This window comes from Chiloscyllium punctatum, chromosome 44, assembly GCF_047496795.1.
Source record: "Chiloscyllium punctatum isolate Juve2018m chromosome 44, sChiPun1.3, whole genome shotgun sequence".
Classification (NCBI taxonomy): Eukaryota; Metazoa; Chordata; class Chondrichthyes; order Orectolobiformes; family Hemiscylliidae; genus Chiloscyllium; species Chiloscyllium punctatum.
This window is the reverse complement of record NC_092782.1, coordinates 38,648,534-38,665,482: the sequence shown is the minus strand read 5'-3', so window position 1 is coordinate 38,665,482 and position 16,949 is coordinate 38,648,534. Positions and strand designations below refer to the sequence as shown.

The 16,949-nt window shown below is 38.0% G+C and overlaps 2 protein-coding genes across 2 annotated transcripts in view; one reads left to right on the top strand and one right to left on the bottom strand.

Annotated features, from left to right (window-relative positions):
- The window catches only part of LOC140466611 (F-box and leucine-rich repeat protein 13-like), a 155,082-nt gene that overhangs the window by 87,869 nt on the left and 50,264 nt on the right, over positions 1-16,949 (top strand). The gene's annotated exons all lie outside the window — the stretch shown is intronic.
- Positions 5,375-16,949, bottom strand: part of lrrc17 (leucine rich repeat containing 17) — a 60,263-nt gene continuing 48,688 nt past the window's right edge. The window contains exons 3-4 of the mRNA XM_072562662.1: positions 9,976-10,131; positions 5,375-7,869 (exon numbers count right to left, since the gene is read on the bottom strand). Coding sequence (XP_072418763.1) covers positions 7,520-7,869; positions 9,976-10,131 — 506 coding nt within the window. The 3' untranslated portion in view covers positions 5,375-7,519. The remainder of the gene's footprint in view (positions 7,870-9,975; positions 10,132-16,949) is intronic.

Sequence of the window (16,949 nt, the reverse complement as noted above, 5' to 3'; positions counted from 1 at the left end):
ATAGATATGGTACTAAGCATGTACTTGCTTTTATTTATCATGGGATCCTTATTTTTCACCTTGAGATAGTAGTGGTGGGCCACCTTAGTAAACTGCTGCAGTTCATTTAGTGTAGGTATATGCACATTGTTTTTTTTTGTGGCCTTTTAGGAGGGTATTCCATGATTTTGACCCAATGACAGTGGAGCACAGACATAGTTCTAAGTCAGAAACAAAAGCAGAAGTTGGTGGAAAATCTCAGCAGGTTTGGCAGCATCTGTGAAGAGAAAGAACAGTTAACGTTTTGGATTCAGTAACCCTTCTTTAGAATTGAAGTTTTGTTCTGATTCCCAGCACCTGCAGTTCTTTGGTTGTTTTGTTTAATTCTGAGTCAGAATGGTATGTGGCTTAGTGGAGAATCTACAGATGGAACCTGTAAAATGCTGGCCTTTTCTTTCTAGGTAGTAGAGGTTACAACCTTGGAACGTATTGGAAGGTATGACAAATGTGTTATTTACGTAGCAGATTTGTCATCACAAAACGAAACAAGATAGACGAGACATTTAACATCATCAACAACACTCTCACAGGCATAAAGTTCACCAAGGAGGAAGAAACCAACAACAAACTCGCATTCCTGGATGTCACAGTCGAAAGAAAGGACAACAGAGAACTACAAACCTGCATATACAGAAAACTGACAAACACTGTCCAAATACTTAACTACACCAGCAACCATCCCAACACACACAAACGAAGCTGTATCAGAATACTATTCCAATGAGCCACCACACACTGTAGCACAGATGAACTACGCAAAATAGAGGAGAACCACCTATACAACGTATTCAAGAAGAACGGATACTCAAAAAATACAGTGCGCGGATTCCTCAAGAACAAACCACGACAAGCAGACCAAACACAGCCAGAAACCCTAACCACCTTACCATACATCAAAGAAGTTTGAGAAATGACAGCCAGACTACTAAGACCCCTCGGAATCCTAGTAGCACACAAACCCACCAACACTCTCAAACAAAAACTAACAAACTTAAAAGACCCAGTACATCCCATGGACAAAACCAACGTCATCTATAAAATTCCATGCAAGGACTGCCACAAACACTACATAGGAGAAACAGGAAGAAAGTTAGCCACCAGGATACACGAACACCAGCTAGCCACAAAAAGACATGACCCTCTCTCCCTCGTAGCCCTACACATAGATGAAAAAAGCCACCATTTTGACTGGGACAACACATCTATCCTGGGACAGGCTAAGCAAAGGCATGCCAGAGAATTCCTAGAGGCCTGGCACTCCAAACACAATGCCATAAACAAACACATAGATCTAGATGCCATCTATCAACCCCTCAGAAAATGAACAGGAAATGACATCACCACAAACCCCAGGAACCCCATCCAGGAGGAAGATATAAATAGAAAGCAGGAGACAACATCTTCGCTTCACTTGGAGGTCGCCTCTGATGATGTTACCTAACCAGGTAATGAAACATCTGGATATCAAACCTACAGCTCAACGAGCAAACCTATACCCTTATTATAATCCAGCAGGCAGTAAGAGTCAAAGAGTCAATCACATTGCTGTAGATTGGAATCACATGAATACTAGGCCAGTAAGAAGGCAAGGTAAAAACAGGCAGACTTCCTTCCCTGAAGATCGATAATGATCTGGATGAGTTTTTAACAAAGTTTGACAGCAGGCTTTCTTTTTTCAAATTCCAAAATTTTATTGCATTCAAACTTCACCATGTGGCATTGTAAGATTTGATCTTATATCCCCAGAATCTTTCCTAGGGTTCTGGATTACCAGCCCAGTGATATTTCCACTATGCTGATACATCTCCATTGTACCATCATTACATGTCAAGGGCGGACAGTTGAAGTTCTCTTTGGTTGGAGTTGGCCATTGCTAAATACTAGTGCGGTATTAATGTTATTTGCTAGTTGTTAACTCAAATCTGAATATTGTCCAAGTCTTGTTGCATTTGGATGCAGACTATTTCAATATCTGAGAAATCAAAAATGGTACTGAACATCCTGCAATGATTAGCAAATATCCCCACTTATCTTATATTGGAGGGAAGGCCATTAACAAAGCAGCTGATGATGGTTTGGCATGAGGAATCCTTGCAGTGATGTCCCCTTGAGTCTGAGATGATTGGCCCCAGTAATCACTGACACCTTGCTTTCGCACTAGGTATTGCTGCAACCAGTAGTGAGTCTTCCCCTGATTCCCAGTCACTTAAATTTACTAGGACTCCTTGATCCACAAATTATAAAATGTTATTAAGATTGTCAAGAACAGTGACTCTCACTTCAGAATTCAGCTCCATGTTTGAACTATGGCTGTATTGAGGTCAGGAGCTGAGAGCCCTTGTTGGGATAAAAACTGAGCCTTGGTGCTGTACTTGAATAGCCTGCTAGGGGAGTAGTTATCTGGAGCATATCTTCAGTAATAAGGTGGAATATTGTAAGGCTCATAGCTTTTGCTAAATATAATTCATTCAGGTATTAACTGATATCACATGGAGTGTGTAAAATTGGCTAGAGAATTTTATCTTGGCTAGGTCCTCTCTGATCACATTATAGTTAGCTCTCATCAATTTAGAAGTTCCTGTCCATCTTTAAGACAATAATCACTCTTACCCATGTGTTTTCCCACTGAAGCCTGGTCTACTTAATGCATCTCAAATTGTCCAGCATCAAATGCTTCTTTTATAGTTTGAAAAATTATTTCAGATATTTCAAAGATTTCTTTCCATTTTCCTTTATGCCAACATTGTCCTGATTTATATTTGGGTAATTACAGTCCCCCAAATTAACCACTTTTGTTTTTCATATCTTGACATTTCCTTTAAGATATTCTTCTCTGTCCCTCTCTCTCTCTCTCTCTCTCTCATTACCTGGAGTCCTATGGAGTAATCTTTGAAATGTGGTTATATTGTTCTTGGTTCTCAACTCCAACCAAATGGACTCTGTCCTTGTTCCCTCTAAGCATAGCATCTTTCCAACTCTAAAATATCTTCCCTAATCATACTGCCACTTTTAAAATCCCAAACTTTACAAAAAAACCACTTTGTATCATTGAATGTTAAATACTATTTCTATGCTACTTAAGATATTTATCTGTTATTTCCATCATTCATGTTCCCACACTGTTTGAACTTATAGTGCAACCTTTTTCACTATGTGTTTAGATACATGCATTCTAATTCTGACTTTGTTTTCTCTCATTGTTCTTCCACTCCTGTCTAATACGGTTTTACTATCTTTTTTGCATTATCCAACACTCTGTCTCAGTTTTTATGTAACTCATTCTGCTCTTCTATTTTTATGTACTTATGCACACATCCTTGTCAATTTAGTTAAATTCTTCAAAGCTACACTAGTGGCTCAGGTTAACCGCCCATTTTATGTCCAACTTGATTTTGTCTTCATGAAAGTTAGATGAAAGAAAAATTGGGAGAGGTGTCTGATGCCATCCTGCCTCCTATCCAAAGGGATGATCTTAACATTTAAACTAGGGGACACAGCATGTGGGGTGGGACATCACTTTTACCTAACATGTATAATATTTGAATGCTTTTTTATTGTAACAAAATGTTTTCAAAGCTTTAGATCACAATAATAGCTTGAATAAAGCATTAAATGGGATAAAAACAACAGATAACAATTTTTTTTACGTTTTGAATTTTATCAAGAAAATACATTTCAGTTAACACAGAAGAATGATTATGCAAATACAAACATACCAGAAGCAGTGTAGTGGTTAGCAGGAAGTGAGGTAAATAAGTTCACTGCTGATATTTTCATCATCACTAGTTTCTGTCAGACATGACTTGGAGGTGCCGGTGTTGGACTGGGGTGGATAAAGTTAAAAATCACACAATACCAGGTTATAGTCCAATAGGTTTATTTGGAAGCACTAGCTTTTGGAATGTCGGTCCTTCATCAGGTGGTTGTGAAGAAGGAGCGGTGCTCCGAAAGCTAATGCCTCCAAATAAACCTGTTGGTTTATAACCTGGTGTTGTGGATTTTTAATTCTGTCAGACAGGTCATATTAAAATTACCCCTAATGTTTACACAAAAATAATAACTAGAAGTTATATTTAGATGTTAGAGATGAAGTATTCTGGTGAAGCTAAATTAAAGGTTAATTTGACAGCTCGATGGAACGTGTGGAACAAATATCTCCATTAAGCCTGCTATTGATTTTATTATCCCGGCAAGCACAAACTGAACTGCTGTGAAAAAAATGGGTAAACTGACCTAGTAGTGATGTCTCACCTGTGAAGAAATCAGCCAAAAATTGGAATTGATTGGTAGAACAGAGGGCCCCCAACATCAAGAGTTGAGAAGAATAGGAGACAACATAACATTGAGACCTACAATGGAACTGTACAGGAGTTGTGCTGGTCTCTGGTGTAGCTTATGCCACTCTTGTGGCTTCTTAATCAAACCAGAATTGTTAGATGATGCAGTTTGAGAGTGAATGTAGAATTATACAAGGTCTATTAGAGAATAGAAAGAGGTGCACTTAATTTGAAGAAATGTTTTGGGGGCTTTAGCAGGACTGATTGTTACCAATTGTTAAAATGCAAGATATAATACTCAACTCAGGATACTAAAAAGATATAATGCATTTTAGTCTAATAATTAGTTTGCACTGCAAAACCTGTTTGTGTATTGCGTCCCAGTTTGTTAGGTGTTAAATGCTTCCATTGGTTACAATAAAGTTTGAAATGTGATCTTAACTCATTACTTAGAGTTAAAACTTCCATTCCAGTTTTTGGCCATTATTTCCTTCACCTAGCTTTTTGGGGACTGTAGAATCAAAGCTGACTTTGACCTTAACCTTGACAATAGTAGTTACCATGTTCATTAACAATAGCAATGTTTCTATTTCAAATTTCCTTCAGCTTGCATGTTACATAGCAAATATAATTAAAAACAAAATCAGAAATTGCTGGAAAAGCTCAGCTGGTCTGTCAGCATCTGTGAAACAAAATCAGTGTTAATGTTTCAGGTCCAGTGACCTTTCCTCAGACCAAGTTTAATTAAATATTTGTTTCATTTTGGCTGACAGGCTACATGGGACCAGCTCTGAAGCAACGTAAGCTGTAGCAATCAGATGTTGCAACTGTTCTAGGGATGAAAAATTAAAAGACCTAACCCTAAGTGGCCCCAAATGATTAATGATTATGTGGCAGTTAAGTGAGAATTTTCTATTTGGTTTCTTCCTATGGAAACATAAAGAAAATGTCTTGCAAAAAATCTTAATGTATGGCATAATCACAATTGATCATATATGGCAGGAAGAGTGTCCAGAATGATAAAACATTCAAGTGTTTATTAGTTAGAGAGCCTGAAATAATTTGATAGTATTTTCTTTATTTGGTACTGCTACTGCTTTCTAGATTATTACGAAGAATAAAATACAATAAAACATTTCATAAAAATGTAGCAATACTACAAAAATGTATATAGAGTAGAAACTCGATTATCCGAATACCAATTACGTGAAAATCGGATTGTCTGAACAGAATCTGACGGTCCTGTGAAACCGTTATAACAAAGTGGCGTTACTGATAATGGTGTTGCCATCGCGTCTTTTGTTAGTAGCACAGAGTAATGAGGATTGCCTGCTCTGAAGAAGATCTGCAAATGTTGCATAAAAGAGATGTTAAAGACACTGCTGCAATAATCTCAATCAGTCAATTGTAGCAGTTTTAACATAATTTTAACCAACAATAGTGCAAATATCGGGTCTTTAGTTTAACTGAGAAAAACAGGGAGGTACTCGCACAAAAAATGATGTGCAAGTGTTGCAGCAGATAAGGTGTTAATGACACTGGTCCAACAATCTTAGTCAGTCAATTGTCGTAGTATTGAAAGAATTTTATCACATGAAGATAACTGACATACTGAAGGATTTTAAAATGCCTGACAAAGTCAGTGGTGTCTTCATTCCCTCTACGAGTTCGTATCTGGTGTAACTGATCGAGTTTGTTGTACGTACTGTACTTACCATGTCTGTGAAGAGAAAATGCACCACAATGACAATTGAACAGAAAAGTAAGATTTTACAGCACCTGGATTGTGGTGAAAAGGAATAGAGGATTGCACAGGAGTACAACATTGGAATAGTGACAGTGTCTGACATCAAGAAAGCAAGACCAGCGATTGAGAAATTCATCAGCTTAAGTGACAGTGCAAATGCTCTAAAAGGAAAAGCCATGAAGCCAGCAAAGGATGACCAACTTGACCAAGCTGTATTTTTGTGGTTTTCACAGCAGTGTGAAAAGTGAATTCCCGTATCTGGCCCGATGATACTGGAAAAAGCTGCCGGTTTCCATGAATGCCTCCACACTGGTTAGTCTGATCACAGTGTATCAGTGGGCTGGTTACAGCGCTTCAAACATCATCATGGCATTAGGCAGCTCAGCGTTCTTGGGGAGCAGAAGTCTGTGGATGACAGCACGGTGGAAGACTACAGACTAAAAGTGCAATCCATCATTCATGAAGGAAAGTATGAACCTGAGCAATTGTACAATGCAGATGAAAGTAGATTGTTCTGGCGTGCACTGCCAGATAAAACACTTGCGTCCACCCGGAAAAGCAGGTGTCAGGACATAAAGCGCAGAAGGATCGGATCATGATTTTCCCTTGTGTCAATTCCACTGGCACTCATAAATTACCGCTTGTCTGCATTAGGCAATATGCTAATCCCCGTTGCTTTCAGAACTGTGACAAGAACTTGTTTCCCGTGAAGTACAAAGCACATAATAAGGCATGGATGACATATCCCCTTTTCTCATTCTGATTTCATGAAGATTTTGTACCTGCTGTCAGGTCACATTTGGCAAGCAAAGGATTCGAGCAACATGCTCTTCTGCTTGTTGACAACGCGTGGGCACACACAGTGAAAGGCAGCCAGTTACAATCAGCAGACTATCAAGTGTTTGTTTTAACCACCCAACACCACTTCAAGGTTACAGCCGCTTGATCAGGGAATTATTGTGGCTATGAAAAAATATTACCGCCGTGACATGTTGCATACTGCCCTGGGTGAAGACAATGTCATTAAATTTTAAGCAATATGCAGCGTTTGTACAGATTTTAGTGATCAACTGAAATAAAACTCTGTTAGCATGCTTTTTAATGCAGTTATGGGCATTGCAGTTTCCTTTGTTTAACGTCAAATCAATTTACCGAATAATCAATTATCCGAATGAAAACCTGCCAGCGCAAGGACTTCGGATAATCGAGGTTTCACTGTATTTTTCAGTTGTCTTCCACCTGCCTTACAAAAAAAACTGTGAAATTCCTTGAAAACGTTGGAATATGCACACCCGAAACTCTCATTTTCCATAATATTGTAATAATATTCAAGGAGGGCTAGAGCAACTGATTTTGGCATATCTAAATGCTTATGTGAAATAAGATTACATATTCATATGTGTAGTTATTTTTTCATATGTAATAGGTAGGCATGGATTATTTGTGCTACAATTATTTAGGGTAACCTTCTGCTTTCTTCTTCTGATTTATCAGAATCATATGTATCAAAATCAACTATTGTCTTTTCTTTGGGACAATCCTCATAATATTTTTTGATATACCTCTGCACAGTCCAGCCTTTATATTCATTGGGCATTGTGCATTCAAGGCCTTCAAACTGTACATTGTAGTGAACCTGCAACCAGTAGGCCAAATAGTGGATTTGAAAATCACATCTCCATGGATTTCCAGTAAGAACCAACTTCTCTATAAAGTACAGGTGCTCCAAGACGCCATATTCAAAGTTGTGCAAAACATTTGAAGATAGATCCAGCTCCTTCAGGCGCAAAAGACCAGCAAATGCAGCTGAAATTAAAAAAAAAACTCTCAAATTACTTAATGTTGAGTTTATTTTAAGTTCATTTTAAATTCACTGAGATTTAGAACAGATCAAAAATTGGTCCAGCGTAGAACGCAGCCATTTGGCTTCTTGAGTTGATGCTGACTCTTTGAAAAAGCAATTCAGCTTGTCTCACTACCACTAACCTCCACCCACTCTTTCCCTGGAACATTGCAGTTTTAAAAAACAATTTACATTTATCTAATTCTTTTTTCAAATGTTATGATCTAACTTGTTTAACACTTTGTTAGCCAGTGCAGTCACTGTAAAGAATACTTTTCCTCTTGATGCCTTTGATTCATTTGTTAGTTATCTTTAATCCACATTCTCTGGTTCTCTTACCACCTTCATCAAAGAGAGCACTTGCTGTCTATATATTATCAACCTATCCATTCTAAGGAGAAAAACCCTATAAACCCTTGTAATTTAAGTATTTAGTCTCTTGAACCATTTAAATATACTCATATAAAACATTTGTTCATACTTCAGCCATGCCCCCCCCCCCCCCACTCTTTTACTACTGAATTTCTGTAAAAAGCTTTTGGATTTGTGGTTGTTGGTGTTTTACATATTCTCCTTTTGCCTCCTTTTCCCTTTCTCCACTGTTCCTCAATTTGTTGTAGTTAGCTTTCTTTTCCCTGTATTATCAGTCTAACATCTATCAAATGCATCCTTTTCCTGCTTCATTTCATAGTTGCTTTGTCAACCAGCACTGGCTTTGGTTTTTGCATCCTTCCCCCTCTTGGAAAGTTATGTTGTTAACAGAACACTATTCTCTGTAAAAGTTTGTTTCATTGTTTTGTTATAGGTTTTTTTAAAACCAATCTTTCATTCCAATTTACCTGGGACAGATCTACTTATACTGAAAAGAAAATTCGGATTCACTTCTATAGCTGATAAGTCCCTATCATTATTGCATAATCTTTTTGTGCCATATTCTTGGCTTTGGATGTATTGTAGTTCTGAAATAAATTCTCACACTCACCACTGTTCAGAGCTGAATACCAGTCTTGATTAAGCCAGTGGACAAAACTATGATGAATGTTTCTCAATATAAACAAATATAGGATCAACCAGTTTGAATTTAATAAGGATGTAGCTGAGCAATTTCTAAACGTGAGAAGCTAGAAATAATGGGTGATTGAAGAGGTACAAGAGAGTCCAGGTACATTATTAAAATATAATTAATAATTACAGAAATGAAATGCTGATTTTCATATCTAGAGTATACAAATGAGTAGAAGTCATGCTTGAGCTATATAAAGTCCCTGTTAGACCACAACTGGTATACACTGGAAGTTTGAACTCTATAATATAGAAGGGTGAATTGGCCATCATAAGGCTTCTGGCTAGACTTAGCAGAACAATACCTGGATGCCAAAGGTTAAATTGTGACGATAGATGGTGGTAGGGATTTGGAAATTTCTTCAGTAATCATGCCAGATCAAATATCAATTTTAAAACCTGTTGTAATTGTTGTATCCAAAATTATTAATGAGATCTCAAATTTGCTATTATCTCATTGAATGCAGTAAAAGGTTCTAATGGCTACTTCTTATTCCAGTTTCTATGTTGATGGCTTCATTATCACTGCATGGCTCAAAATTTATAAATAGATTAAAACAATTGTGAAGAGAAAAAAATATTTTGTTTCAGATCTGAGACATCCTTTCTTGTGAAAGATCTCGCATCTGAATAATTGATTCTCTCTTTCTGCAGATGCAGATCTGTAGATTAATTCCAGCACTTATGTTTTTATTTCAGATTTCCAGCTTCTGCAGAACTTTATTTTTGTCAAACCAATTGTTTCACCTCATATCATGTCAGATCTTGTTTTATTCATAATATTCAGAATTTGCCAGTAGAATGTCAATGATCCTTCTGAATTCATTAATTAATTATTTAGGACTTTTATTTGCAGATTGAGAATTTGCTTGTAAATTTGCATATTCCCATCCTGAACATTTTGAGGGATTTGGCTGTTTGCAAACTATTCAGTTTCATCTTTTTTTAAAGCAACATCTTAACATATTATAACAACTGTATGTTAAAACACATTGGAATGTTCTTACCAGGATTTATGTATCCTATTGCATTGCTGCTGAGGTTTAATGTTTCTAATTCATTAAAATTCATGAAGTTTTTGGCATTCAATTGTCTGATTTTATTTTTGGATAGATCAATTTCCATAACTTCAACAGGAATGTCGATTGGAACTTTCATTAGGCCTGTGAAAACAATAAAATTATGTTAAGCCTTTTAAATAATCACACTCTTTTGCTGTTGCACATGCAAGTCAAGCATAACATTTCCTCTATTCTTGTATGTACAGATAATACATAAATGATGAAAGCTTTCAGAGCTCTGAGATGCAGAGGGGTATGGGATACCCATGGAAGATACAGTTAAGGATAATGCAAAGAGATTATACAAATACATTCAGAGCAAAATAGCAATTAGGGAAGGAATAGGGCCCCTTAAAGATCAACGAGGCCAACTATGTGTGCAACCACAGGAGATGGAAGAGATACTAAATGGATAAAAAATTCATGTCAGTTTTTACTATGGAGGACGAAATAGAGGCTAGGGAACTTGGGGGAATAACAGGAAAACAGTTCCTGTTTCCTGAAGAGGAAGTGCTGGACATCTTAAAAAACAAAGATGGATAAATCTGAAAGACTTGATCAAGTGTATCCCAGGATGTTGAGGGAAACTAGGGAAGAAATTGTGGGGGCCCTAGCAGAGATATTTGTATCATCTACAGCCTGTGAGAGGTGCCAGAGGACTGGAGGGAGGCTATTGTTGTGCCTTTATTTAAAAAAGGCTGCAGGAGAAACCTGGAAACTATAGACCTGTGAATCTGACATCAGTGGTGGGTAAATTGTTGGAGGGGATTTTGAGACATAGGATTTACACACATTTGAAAAGGCAAGGACTGATTAGGGACAGTCGGTATGGCTTTGTGCTGGGAGATAATGTCGCACAAACTTGATAGAGTTTTTTGAGGATGTACCCAAAAGGTTGATGAGGGCAGAGCAGTGGACATGGTCTACATGGACTTCAGTAAAACCTTTGACAAGATTAACATGTTAGGCTAAGTAGCAAAGTTATATCACATGGGATTCAGGGAGAGCTTGTCAGTTAGATACAAAATTGGTTTTGCAATGAGATTGGAGGTGGAGGGTTGTTTCTCAGATTGGAGGCCTTTGGCCACCAGTAATCTGCAGGGATTAGTGCTGGTCCATTATTGTTTGTCATTTATACAAATAATTTAGATGAGAATTTAGAAGGCATGTTTAGTCAGTTTGCGGATAACTCCAAAATTAGCGGTGTAGTCGACAGTGAAGAAAGTTATCTAAGATTTTTTTGAAGAATTAACAAAGAGCATTGTTAAGGGCATAGCGGTAGATGTGATATATATATATATATATATATATATATATATATAGACTTCAGTAAGGCATTCAACAAGGTTCCCCATGGAAGACTGGCTAGCAAGGTTAGATCTCGCGGAATACAGGGAGAACTAGCCATTTGGATACAGAACTGGCTCAAAGGTAGAAGACAGAGGATGGTAATGGAGGGTTGTTTTTCAGACTAGTGGCCTGTGACCAGTGGAGTGCCACAAAGATTGGTGCTGAGTCCATTATTTTTTGTCATTTACATAAATGATTTGGATGTGAGCATAAGAGGTACAGTTAATAAGTTTGCAGATGACACCAAAATTCGAGGTGTAGTGGACAGTGAAGAAGGTTACCTCAGATTACAACAGAATCTGGACCAGATGGGCCAATGGGCTGAGAAGTGGCAGATGGAGTTTAATTCAGGTAAATGGAGGTACTACATTTTGGGAAAGCAAACCTTAGCAGGACTTATACACTTAATGGTAAGGTCCTAGGGAGTGTTGCTGAACAAAGAGACCTTAGAGTGCAGATTCATAACTCCTTGAAAGTGGAGTCGCAGGTAGATAGGATAGTGAAGAAGGCATTTAGTATACTTTCTTTTATTGGTCAGAATATTGAGTACAGGAGTTGGGAGGTCATGTTGCGGCTGTACAAGACATTGGTTAGACCAATGTTGGAATATAGTGTGCAATTCTGGTCTCCTTCCTATTGGAAATATGTTGTAAAACTTGAAAGGGTTCAGAAAAGATGTACAAGAATGTTGCCAGGGTTGGAAGATTTGAGCTATCGGGAGAGGCTGAACAGACTGGGGCTGTTTTCCCTGGAGCGTTGGAGGTTGAGAGGTGACTTTATAGAGGTTTACAAAATCATGAGGGGCACGGATAGGATAAATAGACAAAGTCTTTTCCCTGGGGTGGGGGAATCCAGAACTAGAGGGCATAGGTTTAGGGTGAGACGAGAAAGATATAAAAGAGGGGCAACTTTTTCATGCAGAGAGTGGTACGTGTATGGAATGAGCTGCCAGAGGAAGTAGTTGCAACATTTAAAGGCATTTGGATGGGTATATGAATAGGAAGGGTTTGGAGGGATATGGGCTGTGTGCTGACAGGTGGGACTAGATTGGGTTGAGATATCTGGTCGGCATGGACGGGTTGGACCGAAGGATCTGTTTCCATGCTGTACATCTCTATGACTCTATGATTCTGATTAGGTTATCGGGCTGAGGAGTGGCAGATGGAGTTTAGTTTGGATAAATGCAAGGTATTTCATTTTGGTAAAATGAACAAGGACAAGACTTATACAGTTACTGGTAGGTCCCTATGTAGCATTGTAGAACAGAGAGACCTAGGGGTTCATATGCATAGTTCTTTGAAAGTTACATCACAGGTAGACAGGGTGGTAAAGAAGGCATTTAGTATGCTTGCCTTCATTGCTCAGATCATTGAGTAGAGGAGGAGGGACCTCATGTTGAGGTTTTACAGGACATTTGTGAGATCATGTTTGGATACTGTATACAGTTCTGCTTACCCTCTGTAGCAAGGATATTTTTAAATTGGAGAAGGTTTCTTGGATATCCTTGGACTTTTTTTTTAAAACTGGAGCATAGGAAATTGAGGGGTGACCTCATAGAAGTTTAGAATATCATGTGGAGCATAGCTAAGGTGAATAGTAAAGGATTTTTCCTTAGGATGGGGGAATTTAAAACAAGCGGGCATAATTTTAAAGTGAGAGGAGAAAGATTTAAAAGGGATCTGAGGGCAACTTTTTCACACAGAGGGTGGTATTATATGGATTGAACTGCCAGAGGAAGTAGTAGATAGTGGTATAGTTACAACATGTAAAAGACATTTGCTAAGATTCATGAATCGGAAAGCTTTGGAGGAATATGGACCAAACACAGGCAAGTGAGATTTGTTTAGTTTGGGAAACTTGATCAACATGGACGAGTTGGATTGAAGGGTCTACTTCTGTGCTCTATGACTCTATAAATAAAAGGTTTCAGATACACAGGATATTGGTGAGACCACATCTGAAGTACTATATGTAGTATTGGTCAGTTTCTTTAAGGAACGACGTAAATGCATTGGAAACAGTTCAGAAAGCATACTAGACTAATTTCTGGAATATGTGGGTTATTGTCTTCAGTAAGGTTGGATAGGCCAGGCTTGTATCTGTTGGAGCTCAGAAGAATAAAGAGGTGACTTGACATAGTGCATGTGAGAAGGAAGTTTCCTCTTGTGGAAATTTCTAGGAGTAGGAGTCACTACTTAAAATAAAAGGTCATCTAGTTAGGACTGAGATGACATAACTTTTTTTTCTACACAGAGGGTCATGAGTCTTTGGAATGCTCTTCCTTGAAAAACAGCGGAAAAATAATTTTTGAAATTGTTTTTAAACAGAGGTACATAGCTTCTTAATAATCAAGAGGTGAATAATTACCTTTGGTACACAGGATTATTGAATCATAAGATAAGCTATTATCTTATTAAATGATACAGCATGCTTGAGGGGCCAAGTAGCCTAGTCTTACTGCTAATGTATATGTTCACAGATATCTTTGTATGTGTGTTGAACGGGTTGAGAGAGTGGATAGTTGGACTGAGGCAGGAGACAAGAAAGTTGGGAGGTGATGGGAGGGAAAGTGAAGCATGTGAAAAGGTACAGTAAATGGAGAGAAGGTGGAGCTTGTGTTATTGATAGTGGCTGTCTTTCAGTTTGAGAAGATTTCCACTGAAATGTAAGTTTCTGACAATAATCTTAATGTGACTGAACATGCCAAGTTTTGTCCAGAGATCTTACAGCAGGATGTCCTAAAAGGGTAGTGAGATCTGGAAAGCAGGATTTGTTTCCTTTCCTTTTAGATCTATGCTGCTACTTTGCCACATCATTAAGATGGTGTTACTTAATGCATGGTGGAACTTGCTGAATAGGTTGTTGCCATTTTGAACAGTTCATAGCCAACTCAATCCAATTGTGAATGTTAATCCTACCAGCCTTCAAGGAGTGCTTCAGGATAACTTCGAAGCTTATTTGGTTCACCCATGGAATGCTAGTTATTTATTGCAGGATTTGAGTACAGGAGCAATGATATCTTTCTGCAGTTGTACAGGGCTTTGCTGAGATCATACCTGGAGTATTTTGTGCATTCTTGGTCTCTTTTATTTGAGGAAGGATGCTCTATCCATGGAGGGAAAGAAACAAAGATTCACCAGACTGACACATGAACAGTAACTGGATCTGTTAGGGTAGTATTCATTGGAGTTTAGAAGAATGAGAAGTGATCTCATAAAATCATGTAAAATTACAACAGGACTAGACAGGGTGAAAAGAGGATGAATGATCCCAGTGACTGGGGAGACCAGAACAAGGGTCACAGTATAAGGACTAGCCAGTTAGGACTGAGCTGAGAAATTTCTTCCTTTGGAATTTTTTGCCACAGAAAGGAGTTGAGGATAAAACATTGAATGTTTCCAAGAAGAAGTTAGAAATATTTCTTAGGGCTAAAGGTATCAAAAGGTGTGAGAGAAAATGAGAACAAGATTGAATGATCAGCCGTGATTATACTGAATGATGGAGCAGGCTCAAAGGGCTGAATGGCCTACCCCTGCTTTTATTTTCTGTTTCTTTTTGCAGTTTGAGAAAGTCAGCACTTGCTGAGAAAAATACTTTTAAATTATCTGAACAAGTAACTAATCCAGTGACCTTGACTTTGCTTGAATGTTCATAGACCTGGCTTCAAGAAGATAGTAGTTGTTTCTTCAGTTGTCTTTCCAGTTCATCCAGAGGCATTTAATTCTAATTTAATGTCAGGATTTTGTCTGCAAGGGAGGAACTATCTCAATAATTTCCACAGCATAATTTCTCTCTCATTTTGGAGTCAGTTACCATGTCACGTTTCCTGAAGAATTTTTTGGGAGGGGCATGTGGACATTCTTCCCAAATCCATAGGATGAATGAATACAGTTTTGATGTGAACATAAGTAAATTGGTTAGAAGGCCTCAGCTTGAACAATACTGGGGTCACAGACTTTGATTCTCCTCCATTTGATTTTCTTTGTAGTTCTTTTTGGTACTTCTACTTGGTAACTGAGGATAGCCAAGACAGTAACATCTGCCACTATGGATTGATAGGTTGAAAGTTTTCTTTTCAGTGTTGATGATTACAATGCTTTTTTGAGAAATGAAACATCATACTGTGAGTGAAAAGGATTTTGTTTATTTGATCTTAGTCTTGAGCTGCCCAGCTGTAGATCACCACTTTGGACACATAGAAACTCATTTGTTTCAACAATCCCATGAGTAATGCCATTTAGGAGCTCTCTAATCCTAGTAGGCCCACACATACTCACAAAATTGGTGGGAAGTATCAAACAAAGTGTGGTCCAAAACATTCTGCATGGCAGAATAGGCAAAAGATAATCATACATACTCTGCATATCATCAGCTGTGAAAGCAGAAGAAAGCTGCAGCAGCAAGGTAGTCTGATTACCATGATTTGTTTTGTCACTGAAATTTGACTACCAGCCAAAAAACATTTTGTGGACAATGTCAGCACCCAAAAGTCCACAAGTCAAACAAAGTTGCATGCAAGATTCGACTTGCAAACTCCTCTGTCAATGGCGAATAGGTGAAAGGATAGGGTTGTGAACCTAGTGTTCCTAGTCAAGAATCCTTACACAGGCAATAAATGCATGAATGTTGTTGGACATCACAAAGCTATTTTTCTGGCTGCACCATTCATAACCAAACATTTTTGTACTGGTTATGGCTACAAACCCTGAACAGATAGATGATTTAGGAAGGGTGCCCAAAAAATAAGTGGGTAATTCAATCAAAGGTGAAACAGAGGAAGTTAGGAGATATTAAGAAGGGAAGAAAGAAACAAAGGAAACCCAGGTGGTGTAGCAAGTGGGTGACAGTAGTATCTTGACTAGTGTTATGAAGCTGTGGGTGAACTATACCTTTTAAGAAAGGTATAAGATACAATATAACATGTGTTCCAGCTACTGTAGATTTGAATTCGGCCAATCAGTTTAAAGTATTCATCGAAAAAATACTAATTTTCAATCAGGTTTGAATTGAGTATATTGGCAATTTTAAAAGCTAATGACACAATCTGATGGTCAGGGATATAAGACTGGGGAGAAGTTGAACAGCTGAGAGGAGAACTGCCAAGCCCCAGCAGGTAAAAGACTGCCTGAAAAATAGCTCTCTTAAAAAGTACCTTTTTAAATTAGTAACCTGTGAAGCAGAATCCTTAAGAAGACGACAGCACAGGAAGATCCAAATAGAAGAACCGAAACTGCTTGGTTTTGAGATATTGAAGTGTTGTTTTGTAAATCTTAACTGGGAGCTTTATCGGGCTGGTGTTATAGAAGGGAAGATAAAAGATAGGTTAGAGTGAGGACTTGTATATAGTTGTTAGTTAATTATTCTTTGTTATACTTTAAGGAATAAAGTTTTTAATTCTTACTTTAAGTAGTTCTTGGCCACTCAAATATTTACAGATTACTGCACGGGATGAATCTTCTCTGTGTTGCTGGTTTTAAATTAAGCAGTTTACCCTGTGTTGTAACAGTTTGGGGCTTGGGTCCATGATCTGAACTGTTTCGACAGATTTGAATAGATTTGGGGGTGTGAAA